General features: G+C 37.7%; 1 protein-coding gene across 6 annotated transcripts; it reads left to right on the forward strand.

The window, feature by feature from the left end:
* The first annotated feature begins 3,473 nt into the window (after positions 1 to 3,473).
* Positions 3,474 to 13,916, forward strand: ABF2 (abscisic acid responsive elements-binding factor 2). 6 transcript variants are annotated; one of them, XM_008799052.5, is made up of 5 exons: positions 3,474 to 3,631; positions 4,084 to 5,186; positions 5,931 to 6,002; positions 6,668 to 6,706; positions 13,438 to 13,659. In XM_008799052.5, exons 2-5 carry the CDS (start codon positions 4,134 to 4,136, stop codon positions 13,510 to 13,512), a joined length of 1,239 nt encoding a protein of 412 aa, XP_008797274.1. In that variant the 5' UTR covers positions 3,474 to 3,631; positions 4,084 to 4,133; the 3' UTR covers positions 13,513 to 13,659. The 6 variants fall into 6 exon arrangements, with proteins under 6 accessions (XP_008797274.1, XP_089783569.1, XP_017699628.1 ...); XM_089927443.1 differs by having other exon boundaries at positions 3,475 to 3,631; positions 6,677 to 6,706; XM_017844139.5 differs by having other exon boundaries at positions 3,488 to 3,631; positions 4,102 to 5,186; positions 13,438 to 13,916.
* Positions 13,917 to 15,722: the final 1,806 nt, after the last annotated feature.

A 15,722-nucleotide genomic window follows, 5' to 3' on the forward strand; every position in this document is an offset into this window, starting at 1 on the left:
GTTGGGCATTATACACATACATGCATGTATGCATATATACATATGTGTACGTGGGCGTGCTGGATCAATACTAGTCATGTGTTGTTAGATAGCAACATTTTGGCGAGAATAGTAGGCTGCTTGTAGAATCTAATGATGCTTAGTAAAATTGAGAACTTTCGAGCTGTAAATTCTTTCTTTATCTTTTATCTAGTAATTTCCCTTCTGATCTTTGGTGGTTTTGCATTGTTTTCATGTTATAACAATAGCTTTTGTACACTTGATGAGAGAAAGAATATATTACATTCAATCACCTTGTTCATCTATTGTTTTATTATTATTATTTCTATTGTTATTTTGGACCTCAAAGTAGGGTCCCCCTCTGCTAATGGATGCATACATGTCGAAGTGATTTGTTCAACCCCAATCTTTATCACCCTCATTTCTTTTATCATCAAATTATTGTTTCCATCATTTCATATGAAAAGACAAAAAGTCGTTAACTTTGATTCCTTTTGCATGGTGTGGAAATTGTTAACTATTTCTATCATTAAATTATTTCCATCATTTCATATGAAATTACAAAAAGTCGTTAACTTTGATTCTTTTTGCATGGTGTGGAAATTGTTTTAACTATGTCATATACCATCTCATTGTTTGGGTATATCTATAGTCAAGTTGAATGACTTTATAAACTTCTTAAATTTTGCATCAGATAGAGGTTAATTGTTTGATTAAAGGGGAACAATATGATTTACATAGGTAGGCATTTTAATAGTCCTTTATGGAGAAGGCAGAGTAATTATCTACCTTTTCAAAGTGTTTGTGCAATGATCATCATAAAGTAACAACATAAGGGTGATTTAGAGTTCAAATTTAAGATGTTTCAATATTAAGTTTATTGCTTTTAGAATTACTTCTTTCAGTGTACTTTGTTGATCCATCCATAGTTCTTTTGATCAATTGATCCTATGTTTTAGGTTTATTGCTTTTAAAATTACTGCTTTTAGTGTACTTTGTTGATCCATCCATAGTTCTTTTGATCAATTGATCCCATGCTTTATGGAGCTACAAAGAAAAAAGATCGAGAGATCTGTGGTGTAGAAAGATTCAAAATACGAAAGCACTCCGATTCAGGGCCAAAATCTTACCAATATACATTCTATAAGTTTAGCCATCTCCATGATCATGACCACCACCACCACATCCTCCTCCTTCTTTTGCCTCTTTGTACCAGCACTGCTACGTATCTTTTGTCATCTCTTTCTCCCTTAGCTTCGGCAGTTCTGCTTCCATGATGTAATTCTTCTATTGAGAGGCAAGTTTGCACCTTGCCTCAAAATCAAGGTTTGATTCAGGGCAACATACTCCTATTATTTTAATGCAGGTAGTAGAAAGCAATATTTGACTCTTGGTTTGGGTGCGTCTCCCTCGCTTTCTTTCTTTCAAATAAAAAAAGTATAGTATAGGATTTGCATGGTACGACATAGTTTGGCATGGTTTGTTGGGATATGATGCAAATCAATTGTAGCCAAGCATAGATCAAACTTGGTTTCAATCTCATGCATGCTTGGTGCAGTTTAACATGTCTTGCGGCAAAACCCTCATTTATATGTAGGGTACTTTCAGGATTTTAACATGAGTAATATAAAACACTCTTTAACCTCTTTCTTGGTATAGCAAGCATGGAATTTGCACAGTATAGAATAATATAGCTTCCTTTGTTGTGATCTGATGCCAAGTATGGTGCTTGTTTCAATTTGATGCCAAGTGCAGGTGCAGTGTACTCCTAGAATTTCACTGTAGGTAACATGAGGCACAAGATAGCTCATGTCTCTTGGTCCAACAAGCATCAATTTTGCATCGTGTAACACAATCTAGTGTGGTATGTTGTGATTCGATGCGAGTGTGGCAAGCATAGCTCAGGTTTGTTTTAATGAGATGCCATGTTAAGTGCAATTGAACTTATCTTGGAACAGAACCTTCATTTATGTACTACGTTAAGTACACTTTAGAGGACATTAAAAGTTGCTCTTAGTGTGCTAAAGGAGTGTTGCTTTGGGGTTATATTTCTAGAAACTCATAAAATATCTTCGATAACTGTGGAGATGTAATTGCTGCACTTGATCAGATAAATTGGAAATACAAGAATGCTGTTTTTCCTCCCTCGATAAGGTAGGGGTCAACCCAACTGTCAATATCTAAGAAAGATATACCTCATCAATTTTTCCTCCCCCTTGATAAGGTAGGAGTCAACCCAACTATCAATATCCAAGAACTATCCACCTTATCAAATCAAAACCTGAAGAAGAAGATCAAGAGCTAAGGAGATTTTTCCCATTCCTTGGATTCCGTTCTTTGTATTAGCTATTATTCATTTGTATTACCATGGTCTGATCAACACTTGATGAGGCCAACTTGCTTCCACCCCACAAGCCTGATAGTCCATAGGGTTGCACTCCCACAAAAGGCCAGTTTTGCTTTATTTCTTCATTCACTTTTTATTAGAGACTTTGAAGGTTCTGGCATCTTTTCTTAATAAAATTTTGTTCCCCAAATAGGTGAGTTTTGTGGCAGAACATCAAATTTGAGCTGAACCATCAGTGACAGTTTATATAGACTCGAAGATAAACTTCAACTTTTCTCCAATAAAGTAAAACCAAATATTGCTGCCTTCATTCAGTTTTGGTTTCATGGAAGTTGTCCCCATACATTGAACACAAAAGGTCTCTTGCCTGCTATGGCCACATTTCTTTACAGTAGGCTAAACTGAAAATAGACCCATTAATCTCATGTCATATGCTGCATCACAGTGAGCTCCAATAATACTTAAGGAGCAAAAATACTAACCAAATTGATATCGACCCTGTTAGATTTGTGATGGATAACCTCATCATGAATATTATATACACTTAATTATTTTTAATAATTTTATTGCGAGCAAGATGCATCAATGCCATGTCTATATAGATTCTGCTTGAGGAAGTGCAAACAACGGACCACAACAAGCTCTTATTGAAGAAAAACATGTTCTTGATAAGCTCGAAGAAAAGAAGTTTCGTGTGTGTTGCGTGGAGTAGCGGGTGGAGATTTATTGGAGGCTATGACGTGCACGTGCTTTTTACTAAGTAAAGAAACGAGCCATAGACCAAGCTCCGACATCTGAAACAAGAAGGACCACCGCTGAGACCCAGCAGCCTACCAAAAGCTTTAAAAGCCATGAAATTAGAACGAGTCCAAGTTTAGGTCCCTTTTTTTCGTCCATTAAAACTGTCCTGGGGATGACCTCATCGCCCTGCGTCCATGCACGAGCCACGCCGCATCCGGGTGCGAATGAAAAACTGGGTGGAAATCCGATCATCCAAGAAGTTTTGTCGGGACGCCAGACCGACGGCCGAGATCGCTCCATATATCGCGCTCCCATTGGAAGGGCCGTCGCATCAAGAGCGCTACCGCTCTCTAAACCCGCCACGTCTCGGTGCGCCCGGCTCCACGTCCCCATTATTCTATTGTCACTCGGGCACTGCCTTCCCGCATAAATCGCTGCCCTCGAGCCCGACACCTGGCCCTGCCCACGCCGCGATCCATCCGGAGCAGTACGGGAAGCCAAGGCAACGCAGAGGGGCGCCCCAACTAAACCCCAAACAAACAGGTCTCTCTCTCTCTCGATTCCTATAGGCATGAGAAAATGAAATCTTCGAAGTTTTTCGGTGGAAATAAGTAATTCTATTGCTATTTATGGCAACGAAGATGTCTTAGATTTTAGTTTTAACACCGTCTTGGAAGTTGTTAATTTTAACTAATATTTCAAAGGTATGTGGTGTTTCAAAATGTCATCTTCTTCTTCCTCGCTTTCCATTAGGAGGCGTACGCGGTGAAAGTACCTAAATTGGATTAGGGTTAGGGTGTTGTGATGATGATTAGGTGGTTCTTAAACCTGAACTTTAGTTCCCATAAAAAAATTAAGCCTTAACGTTGTGGCCGGAAGTATTCCTCTTTTCTGCTTGTCTTAATTTTATTTTACTTTTACGGATTTTGATGTGATTGAGGGGATTTTTTTTTTTTTTTTTTTAATGGATGTTAGTTGGTTGTTGCGCATGTAAGGATTGGTTGAATTTATAGAGAGGAGGAAGAGGGAATTTGGAAGGAGATCGATGATGAATTTGAAGAACATGGGATCGTCGGACGGGCGGCTGCCGGCGCAGCTGCCGCCGGCGCAGATGCCGCTGGCGCGGCAGGCGTCTGTATACTCGCTGACGTTCGGCGAGTTGCAGAACACGCTCGGCAGCCTGGGGAAGGACTTCGGGTCGATGAACATGGACGAACTCCTGAAGAACATCTGGACCGCCGAGGAGAGCCAGGCCATGGCCGCCGCCCTCGGCAGCGCCGGCGGATACTCCGGCGCCGGCCTCGACGGCAGCGGGGCCGGCGTCGGCCTCCAGCGGCAGGGCTCGCTGACTCTGCCCCGGACCCTCAGCCAGAAGACGGTCGACGAGGTGTGGAAGGACGTCATCCGGGAGAACGGCCAGGGGTCGAGCAGCGGGACCGACCTGCACCAGCAGCGGCAGCCAACCCTCGGGGAGATGACCCTCGAGGAATTCTTAGTGCGGGCTGGAGTGGTTAGAGAGGACATGACCCTGGCGGCGGCGCCGAGGCCAATCGGTAATAGCAGCAACACCAACAACAACACTAACAGCAATGTGTTTTACGGAGAGCTGCCGAATTCAAACAATAATACCGGGCTTGCTCTCGGGTTCTCTCAGACGAGCCGCGGCAATGGGACCGTAGTGGCAAACACCATTACAAACGCCTCCGGTGCCAATTTAGCCATTCCAGCCACCGGGACGAGGCCTTACGCAGCTCCGCTCGGTAATACTGCTGATTTGGGGAACCCGCAGGGGCTGAGAGGGGGTGGAATCGTGGGGCTCGGAGATCAGGGTGTGAACAATGGATTGATGCCCGGGATGGTGGGTATGGGGGGAGGTGGGATCACGGTCGGGGCGGTGGGCTCTCCGGCGAACCAGATTTCTGCAAATGGGCTTGGCAAGGGTGGCGACCTGTCTTCCTTGTCTCCGGTTCCATATGTGCTCAGTGGGGGGTTCAGGGGGAGGAAATCCAGCGGGGCAGTGGAGAAGGTAGTGGAGAGGAGGCAGAGGAGAATGATCAAGAACAGGGAGTCAGCTGCGAGATCACGCGCACGTAAGCAGGTAATCTTTCTATTCTTCTCTTTTATCACATTTTGGTGCTGCTTGAATCTATTGCATGATTCCTTACCTTATCTGATTCCTTGTCCCTCACTATCTGTTTTCTCTGTGCTTAAGTTGGATGAAGAAATGTACAAATGCTTTGCTAGTGTAGTTTTTGCAACTGTAGATCATTTTTAAAATACCTTATGAGATTTTGCTTTTAATTTTAAGCGAGCTGGGCACGATATTCTTCACAGTTTTGAGTCTAGAATATGACCCATTTTAAGAGATATCACTTTAACTCTTTCTGATTTCACCTTAATTGATATTACTTTCATTACAAACTAGTGCTTCAACTCAAGTTTTAATATCTCTGGGAGGTGCAGTTTTCCCCTCTTCTGATTAAAAGATTACTTGAAAGAAGTTGGTAAACTAACCGTTGGTTCTAGTCAACATGGCTGTTATTATGTTAACATGCAGCAGCAATTTTACTACCCTTTAATGTTCAGAGCTTGACATCCAGAATGGCCCAATGACCCAAAATAATGTGGGCATAATTGTAAGAATTGCTTTTTCAGTTTTGTAAGCATAATCTGTGATGCCTTCCCAAGAACATGCTAATGGTGCTTCCATGTGATATGCAGCTTATATGCTTATGCTACTACTCTGATTGTGAATATAACGTGGAGAAAATGCCTTATGTTGTTTAATATTCTTACTCTGATATTAAGATTTTGTCTTTGATTTTGTTTTGATTTGGTTCAGGCTTATACCATGGAGTTGGAAGCTGAAGTAGCAAAACTTAAGACACAAAACCAGGAATTGCAGAAAAAACAGGTACCTTTTGTTTAATCAATTTTAACTTAAATTTTCAAGTATATTAGTTCATGCAAAGAATCAATATTTGCTTTTCACCAATCTATTATTAGTTGGCTTATGATCATGAATGTCTTAGTATTTTGTTATCAATAACATTCATTACATGCTGATATTGAAATCCCCAATAAACTTTCAAGGCTTCCTAAAAAATCTCTTTCCCTTAATATTGCGAGAGCTGCCCTTCTTAATTTCATTCTACTCAAATCTCTTTATGAGTTATAATTCCCGAATACATTTAAAATGTAAACCAAAGCGACATTTCATTAGCACAGCCATAATTTTGTTTCCACCTGAATATCTGTCATATATAGAGAGAGACATGCTTTGTGCCGTCCATTATAAATGGGACAGATGAAAAATGTAGTTAATTGTGAGAGTTCACTTTCGTACTTCATTAGGAATTGGAGATCTGGGGCGATTGACATGATCCAGGAAATCTGATTATGGTTTGGATGAAATGAATTAAAGTCATTAGAATTTTAGCAAGTAATAATAAAATAGGATATTAAAAGTTATTATCCTTGTGCTGTTTGCTATTTTTTTCCACTAATATACAAATCCTTTGTTATTGGCTAAATTTCCTAATATTTGAAACATGAAGCTTGCAACCTGATACCTTTCAGTATTTGCAGGCGGAGATTACGGAGACGCAGAAAAATCAGGTAACTTATCCTACTCATTTTGTAACAACTATTTGCTCATTTCTTATAGAGAAGTTGGTGCATTTTTACCGGTCGGTTCTAGTAACTTTGAAAATTTATCCAATTATTACTATTTTGATATGTTTCTTTCAAATGATTAATGGGCAACTTGCATGACTATTTAAGTTGCCAGCATTATATTATTCTGTCTTAGATGGCCATTTAATTTTGCTGCTAGTATATTATTTTCTTGAGTCTCTAGGTTGGATCATACCATTATAAGTCAAGCTAACTATCAATTTTCTCCGATATTAATGCAAATGCATTAGTGTGGCTAGGTGATTGCATGAGTCTAGGAGGCTTACCCATTTGAGACACTCTTCCTGTTAGCGAATACACCCCTCTTGATTGTCTATTTGACATTGCCAAAAAGGTCTCTCCGAACATTTCCTGTGTTGGTTGATGAGAAAGCAACTATCCATCAAGTACTTCTTTCTCATAGATAATAGATTTACTAATGGCTCTGCTTTTGACAGTCACCTAGTAATTCCAAAAGCAAGCTCAGATTTACGCATAGGCCAATATGCTTTGGTTGAATAGTATTGGTAAATTGGCACTTTGTGAAGATAAAATTGCGATTTGACTCTTCATAAAACTTATTATTGAAAAACATTGGGCTATTGGAAGAAGAAAATCACATGTCTCTAACCTATCAAAGTTTAAGAAATTTGTAACAACTCAGGACCTTACCCAAAATGGCTAGCCGAAAGGTATTATTTAGGTTCCTTGATCCTGTATAAGTATCCAAGATCTATCCAGCGAATAACTGATATGAGGCTAAATACACGCCCGGACGGGTCCTCACATACTCTTTCCATTTAAGCTCTGACGTTCTCGTCAGGCTAAAGGTTCAAATCTAATCATAAACACCACGATCGGCCCATGGTCAGCTCCAATGGATCCGTGCTGCAGCCTTAGTCCACATAGGTTATGGGTTGGTCCATTCTGATACCATTTGCAACAATCCAGGATCTCACCCAAAATGGCTAGCCAAAAAATATTATTTGGGTTCCTTGATCCTGTATAAGTACCCAAGATTTATCCAACGAATAATCAATATGGGATTAAACACACGCCTGCACGGGTCCTCCCAAAATCTGCGTTTAACTTTGCAGATAACTTATCTACTCTAATAGATTGCAGGTACATGGAGTGTCATGGTGCATCTCGCTCTTCCCTTTTTCCCCTTCTCCTTTACTAGTGCTAGTTTGAATGATCTGTCATTTGTTGCAATATTTGCTGATTAATTATTGCAATAGGTTGCTTTCTCATTTATGGTTTAGATGTTGTGTTTCATCCAAAATTCATGAAACATCATTTGAAATTCGAGAAAGAAGAAACAATTTGCGAATGCTTTCTTTAAACGTTTCTAATCTCGGTAGTGGATCCCATACTAGTAACCAATCGATAAACCCCGTACGAAGTATTAATGTGGTACATACCTTACTACCGATACTCAGTAGAGGGGTATATTAAGTCTCAGTACCGTACCAATATGATGCAGTGTGGCCCATATTGGGTGGTGTGGTCTGATACAACAAATTGAGCTTTTTTATCACCTTACTTATCATAGTACAATTATGGATTCTATGGACCTCAGAAACATGCTTCTAGCATTTAAACTTAGGTTTTTGTCCCAAAAAAGATTCATGTTGAGATTTGCACTATGGTTTTGAAGTTAGGTGACTGTTCCACCAGTGTATCATGTTTCTTACTGAGGAGCTTAGGTTTTATTGGTTTTAATTGTTTAAATGGTGACGAGAAGGTAAGTCATTTGATGATTATGGAGAGTGTCTGTCTCTTTTCAAAGCATGTTTCAAGATGTTCCAAAGCATTCTTTCCTAGAAAAACAAGAAACAAGCATGCTCGGGTATTAGGAGTTAGGCTAGAGTATGCGAAAACTGTAAAAATTCTTGTCCAAGGTAACATTCAATTTCTACATGCTATTATCGAAAGCATCATGTTCAGATTAGTTTCTCCCAGAGAACAACATGACATAAGAAGTGAGTCTAGAGTGTTGTGCTAGAAATAAAATTGAAATAAGTTTATATGAATTAAAAGAAATTCAAAGTTCTAGTAATTATTACGTTTTTGTATTTGTTTCCTTAAAACTTATATTGCTTTCTTGTTTTCACTATTTCATTGGGCACTTTCTCTTCCCCCTTCACCCCCCCCCCCCTCTAAAAAAAAGAGAGGAAAAAGAACAAATAAGAAAACAGTCAAATTGTGAATGCTTATAAGGATATGGCTTTCTAAATGTCAGTATTTCCACTGTTACCTTCCTTGCACTGACTAGAATGCTGGTGCAGTGTTGATGAGCTGGGAAACCAAGTATAGAAGGAAGATAACATACTATTGCATATCTATTGCTGCAGTAGATAATAGTTAATAAGAGTTTATAGTCGACTGATAAATTTTTCAATTGGCTGAAAAGGTTATAAGCTTTAAACATGTTGAAATGCATTGAGAAATTCATCATTGATCTAGTTTTATTTTTCATAAATAAAACATTAGTTGCATAGAAGTTCTCAATACATCGACAGAGTTGGTGTTTTACAGGGCTCATGACTGCTGTTAAGCAGGTACAAGATGGCATGTCAGATTTATGGTGCTTCGCATATCCATCTGGTAGGCAACATAGTTCTTAGTGGACTTAAAAGGATTTAGGCCATGTTTGGGGGAGCTTTTGGAGGGCCAAAAAGCACTTTCTGGCCCTCCAAAAGTACTTTTAGGTAAAAAATGGTGTTTGGTAAAATTTTGGAAAAGCTGTTTTAGCTTTTTCGAAAAGCTGAAAACAGCTTTTCGGCAGAAGCTCCATTTTGGAGCTTTCCGAAAACGCTGTTTTCAGCTTTGTCGGGAAGCTGTATTTTTGACCAAAATACCCCATTTAAAAGTTTCTTTGTCCTCCCAAAAATCTCAATCCCACCGCCTCTTTCTCTCTCACTATCCCCCCTCTCTCTCTCCCTCTCTATCTCCTTCTCCTCAATGCCGCCGGCCCTCCTTTTTTTTTTTTGGGAGGCAGCCCGTGGCTGCCCATGGTGGTCATCAAAAGAGTAATTATTTAACCAATTTTTTCACCTAACTAAAAAATTTGTTAGAAAAATAAATGGTCATCAAAAGAGTAAAAAATTAATTTATACTAAGAATTATAATATTTTATACATTTATTATTGTATTATACTATAAATATAATATAATATTATATTATGTTATGTTAAATAATTTAATATTATATTAAATTATTATCCTATAGTATGCAATGTTATAGTACTATATTATAATAATATTATATTACATTACATTAATATTATACTATATCAAATATTTATGTATTAATATATATTATATTTTATTATGCATTATTGTATAATACTAGTAATGTCCTTTATGGTCATTTTGTCATACAAAAATACTTTTTCAGTTTGTTTACCAAACAAATGTTAAAGCGCCACGGCACTTTAGAAATGTAGTTACCAAACAGCAAACAGCTTTTTATAAAAGCTCTACTTCCAACAGCTCTACTTCTAACATTTCTACTTCCAACAGCTCTACTGCCAACAGCTCCCCCAAACAGGGCCTTAGAGGATCTAAAGGCACATGACTTCTTGACAAACTATTGATGAGGTGTGAATCTTTCGCAGTTTGAAGTTTACATGGATTGAAGGAGATGCACAATCAAGTCATGTCGCAATGAATGATAGAGATTATGCATAAGTTGATGGAAATACTAAGGACTTGTTTGGTTCGCAGAAAGAATTTTTTCTCATCGGAATATTTTTTCAGAGAATATGATGCCTGAAAAAATGGTTTTGGTATATTTAGTTGACCATGAAAAAGTGACACAATTCAGAGTGGCTTATGTTTGGTTGATCATCTACTTTTCTCGGAAAGTTGTGTGAAATTTCTATTATACCCTTAATAAAGGGAAAGACCTTATCCATTTTTTTTATGGCTTAAAAATAGTTTTGAAAAAAAAAAGATCACAATTTCCAACTGATGGGAAAGTAGCTTTTTCATGTCCCTCGGATTTTTTTTTTCATGAAACATGGTAATCTTATTCCCATGGAAATGCTACTTTCTTATCTCTCTCTTTTGAAAACTCCAACCAAACAAGAGGTCTTTCTTCATTTTCCTATTGACTATACTTTCTCCCCTTCTTTTCTTTCGAACCAAACGAGTCCTAAAGGATTGGACGTTGGATGGTTAGTTGGATTTTTGTGGCTTGTTATTCTGTGATTCAGATATGGACAAATTAAGTACAATTATTCCCAGGACTGCAGAAAATGATTTGAATGACAGGTTAAAAATATTCAGCAGTTGCCATTATATTAGGGTTTTCTTGAAGGATGATGGAGGTTTCCATGGTTTTTAGGGTACTAATTTCAGAAACATTCTGAGTAGGGGCTAATTACAGGTTTTCAGGTTTAGAGAAGAACCTCAAGTAATAAAGGGGTAAGACATTTATAAGGAATATTTCTAATGCTGCTAAAGAACAGGGCTTTGGCGACCAGGTTTATTCTGTAGCTTTACACAGATCTGCAATTTTCTAAGAAGACTAATGAGAGGAGAAAAGGAATCAAAATCAACTAAGAGACAGGAGGGAAAAGGATACGGATTTGTACCCTTTTGTGTCATTTTGAACAATTGAGTCTCTTCTATGGCAGCGGACCAAACCCGTCTTTAAACAATTATGTCCAAACCTTATCGACCTAGTCCATTTAGGGCATCTTCAACTAATCAATAAATGTAAATTAATATTTCAAAAAGTCTGGCTATATATTGGGAAAAAAGAAGGTATTGTTCACAGGATAACTGGTAGGAGCATTCTGATTTCTCTCAACTAAGTTGTAAGAATAAACAGACAACTCTGCCCCTCTTGGGTTCTTGCTTGGAGCAGCAAACATCAGGCCCCATTTTTTGGATCATCAGCCGACTTGGGGTCCATAATTGACCTGACCTAAGCCTTGTTTTCTGGCAGCTAGTTGCATCCACTACGCCACCACGAATTGGTGTCTGAGGACCTATGTTATCCAGATGTTAAGTAGAAATGGGTATTGATAAAAATCTGGGAGTGAACTTTGGTGTTCTTCGCAATATAGACATTGATATTGATGTGTAGTTTAGATTTTCATGCATATGGACAAGAACCTCTAAGTGGTTTATGTCGAATTTGGTGTTATTTAAGTGTCAGGTGTTCATTGTGGATAGGTTAAGAACTGTAGAGGTCTTTGGGTATTACATTCAACATGTTGACAAAACTTATGCATCAAAAATTTTTCTACCACCTGTACCTGACTTTTGACACAGATTTGTATAGAAAGCCAATCACCATATTGCAGTTATGATTTATAGAAAAAACAACAGGTGGTAGGCTGCTTTTGCTTAAACTAGCTGCCACATCATGGGGATGCATTTTAAATTTAAATTGGAATAAAAAAATCTATAAAGCTAAACTAAACTATCTTTATCAAAGTGAACAAACAAATATTCAGATTTTAGGATAATTCAGTGTTTTTATCTATGCCTAGTTTTTCAATTGGTGTGGTATCAAACATTCAATAGCATTAGTGATTTTTAGAAAAAAAAAATCTTGGATTTGCTTGGGGTTTGTTTAATTTAAATTTGAACTTTAGCTCCTATCATTTCATTGGTTTCTTTCTTAAGAACCAAAAATGGATCTTGGCTAGAACTTAATAGTGCTTCGGACAAGTGTTTGAATGAGTAAAACAAGGTCCGTAATCTCAGTACCGATACCATATTAGTATGTTATCGCTTCGGTACGGTGGTATGATACGATATACACCATGTATCGAGACAACTTCCGACAATTTTTTTTTATCATTTTTTATCATGGTACCACTTGAAACCGGATGGTATGGGTCAATACGGTACTATATGCATATGGTTTCGGGCAGTACTAGGCGAAATTGAGTAATATGGGACAATTTTGCTCAGTTCGGACCGGTTCAACTTATATACCAAACTAAATCTCGATATCATATGGATACCTTACTGGTACGGTGCAATACAATTGGGATGGTCCAGTGTGGCAATACCTTGGAATAAAACAATGAAGCCAAACTTGTCTCTTTTATGTGCTTGCTTTCCATTACATAAAAAAAGGATTCTTTGGCTTCATTCAAATATGATGAAAATTTGATTTTCATTAGAAATTGCATGAGATAGGTTGAAACAGATAAACTGCCTTTTTTTTGCGCCCACCCATTTATAGCAAATAATTGGAAAGCTGAGAAACTTCCTCCAATCTATTTATCTCCTAATCCAACTTACCCTGGTTTTACTCCATATTCTAGACTGCTTATATTTTTTGTGGAATAAAGTATCTCCTAAAATGATTGAAGGTTCCAGAATCTTGTTATGCAAAGTACATATGGTAGGTTTTTTATCTGTTCATTCTTTTAAGGAAACAGATAATGATTAACGAGTGTGCGCCATTTTACACAATGATGATTAGGAAATCTACTTGCACTATTGACTGGGTAAATATAATTCAGAAAGGATCTGTAATATCACATTCCTTTTGTGTATATATATATAATGGGAGATTCTCTTTTGCCTGCGCCTATCCTTTGCAACTCATATCCTGTTTCTTGTTTGTTGTTTTTTTTTTTGACCATATGGTTGTCCTTTTGTAGCAATAGTTGTTGAATTAATCAAATTGGTGCGAACAGGTCTTGGAGATAATCAATCAGCAGCATGGACCTAAGAAACGGTGCTTGAGAAGGACACTAACAGGTCCTTGGTGAAGTGTGGGAGCACCGATGGCCAAAACCAAGCAGGATATATCATATTCCGTTTGAGCATAGTTGTATATATAATAGGAAATTCCTTCCTCTGCTGTAAATTAAGAATCAAGAGTTCTATTTTATAGATTGAGCTTGAGCTTCCATCCATGTTGGTTTACTCCTTTCTTATGATCTCTGTTATCGTCCCAAACATGATATAGTTGACAGTCATTTCGGTATTTAGGACTAGCTGTCATGTGGATCTCTCACCTAGTCTTGCTCGTTGCACGAGTTCCTTGATCCTTGTAGTGGGCAACATCATATGTTCACATGAGCATGTAAGTCATCGATTTCACAGCTTGCAGATTAATTGTTGGTTTATTTGCTTCCTATAGAAGTTTTTCGCACTTTGTATTTCTTATTGATGTTGTGTTCCTTTGGGTGATTTATCCATATTACTACGTTGGCATCTTTATATTTAAGCATCTACTTGCAGAGGCTTTTTGTTCTCTTCTCAAACTCCTGTATTTGGAGAACTAGCCTTCGGCCATTGCAAATTGTGTCAAATAGGTGACGATTATTGCAGCCTCATTTGCATTCCTGCTGGGGGAATGGACTTTTCTTTTTGGCAGATTAATATGGATGCCTCAGTGCTTGCTGGTTGAATCCTCCTGGTTTCTATTTATTTTGAGTGAGAATGTGAAGGTTGTGTATTTGTGCCATGGAATGATAAACGCTTACTTTCATCGCTTTCTAGTGTTATTCAATTTGTTTAATATATATATTTTTCATGTTTCCTATTTTGTTTCTGTTTGGTGGAAATTGCTAGAAGAATCAAAGGCATATTTGATTGGGGGAGTTGGACTCTTGAGAAAAGGAATGACTGACTCATTTTAACTACTTGATTGGAAGGAGAATGAGAATATCCTAATTCGTTCAAATCTAATCTCTATTCAAATTCTATTTTTATTCTGGTTATGATTTCGGTCACAAGCAAGCCAAATATGGAGGATGTTGGTCATTTTGATTTTCATTTCAATCCATTTCGATTCTGATTGTGAATCGAGCGCTCCACAGTATTAATAATCTTGGTTGGTATGGGTGAGGTGACCAATTTTCTACCTAATTGTCCTCGGCCATGTTTTGTCAATCATAGGGGAAAAAAAAAAGGCAATATGTATAGAAAAAAAAAAGGCAGAACAAAGAAATAGAAATAAAAAAAAGGGATAATAGATGGTTCAAGAGAGGATTTATGGTTGTGGCGGCAGATAGCAGGATGTGATCTTTAATTCAAGGCTGTTATGATAGAGGATTTAGGGGTGTCAATGAGCCAGAACCCTGGTGGCAGGCTGCTCGCCATAAGAAAGGAGAGGTCCAACTTTCTGCCATTTTTTTTTTGTTTTTCAAATTATTTTTTGATGGAGCTTGAAGAAGTCGTTACTAAGTCCAAGTTGTTCATAAATAGCACAATTCATTTGCTGCCTTGCATGCGTTGCCTTTGTTTTAAAGTCAGGGGGCCTCATCACAAAGGACTACTACATCAAGGTGTCCAGATATTTTACTCAGACCTTGAGGCGTTTCATGGTCTTCCCCCCTTGTTTCTATCCCCAACAAATAAACTACCCATCCACCACCAACCCTAAGACAAGCGATTTTCAATTTAAATGAGCTTTTAGGTTTTAAATGACTACTTTCTATTTGACAGAGAAATCTGAGCTTAATTATAATAAAGATTAAGAACTACTTGATTGCCCATAATAGGACTTGCAGCTGCAAGTGAAAAATCTTGTATTTATTCAGCTGCAAAAGCTGGTTTTGAGTATTTGCATATAATTGATAATTGTAAATATGTTGTATTATATGATACTGAAAGAGTGGTGCTAATCATGCAGCCGGTGTTCATTATAAATTTTTTTTTGCAACAAAATAGTTATAACTCAGTTACTTGTAATTAGAATGGCTTAAAATTAACCAAACATCTAGAAGTGATGAGTTGTATTAACTTGCCAATCCGGTAAAACATGCAACCAAATAGCTTTCTAGTTGGCATTATTTCAACCTATTTAATTATGAAATTCTTTTATTTTGCCTAAAGGGCTATTTTTAGGTGAAACTGATAAAGGGCTATTCATTCATGTGTAATTGCTGCAAATGCTACAATTGAATTGCATATGTTCAAAGCAACTATTTGATGCGTGCAATTAAATTATATGCATCCATAATAATGCTTT

Source organism: Phoenix dactylifera, chromosome 15 (assembly GCF_051530095.1).
Source record: "Phoenix dactylifera cultivar Ajwa chromosome 15, Ajwa_hap1_PhDact_Kaust_v1.1, whole genome shotgun sequence".
NCBI lineage: Eukaryota > Viridiplantae > Streptophyta > Magnoliopsida > Arecales > Arecaceae > Phoenix > Phoenix dactylifera.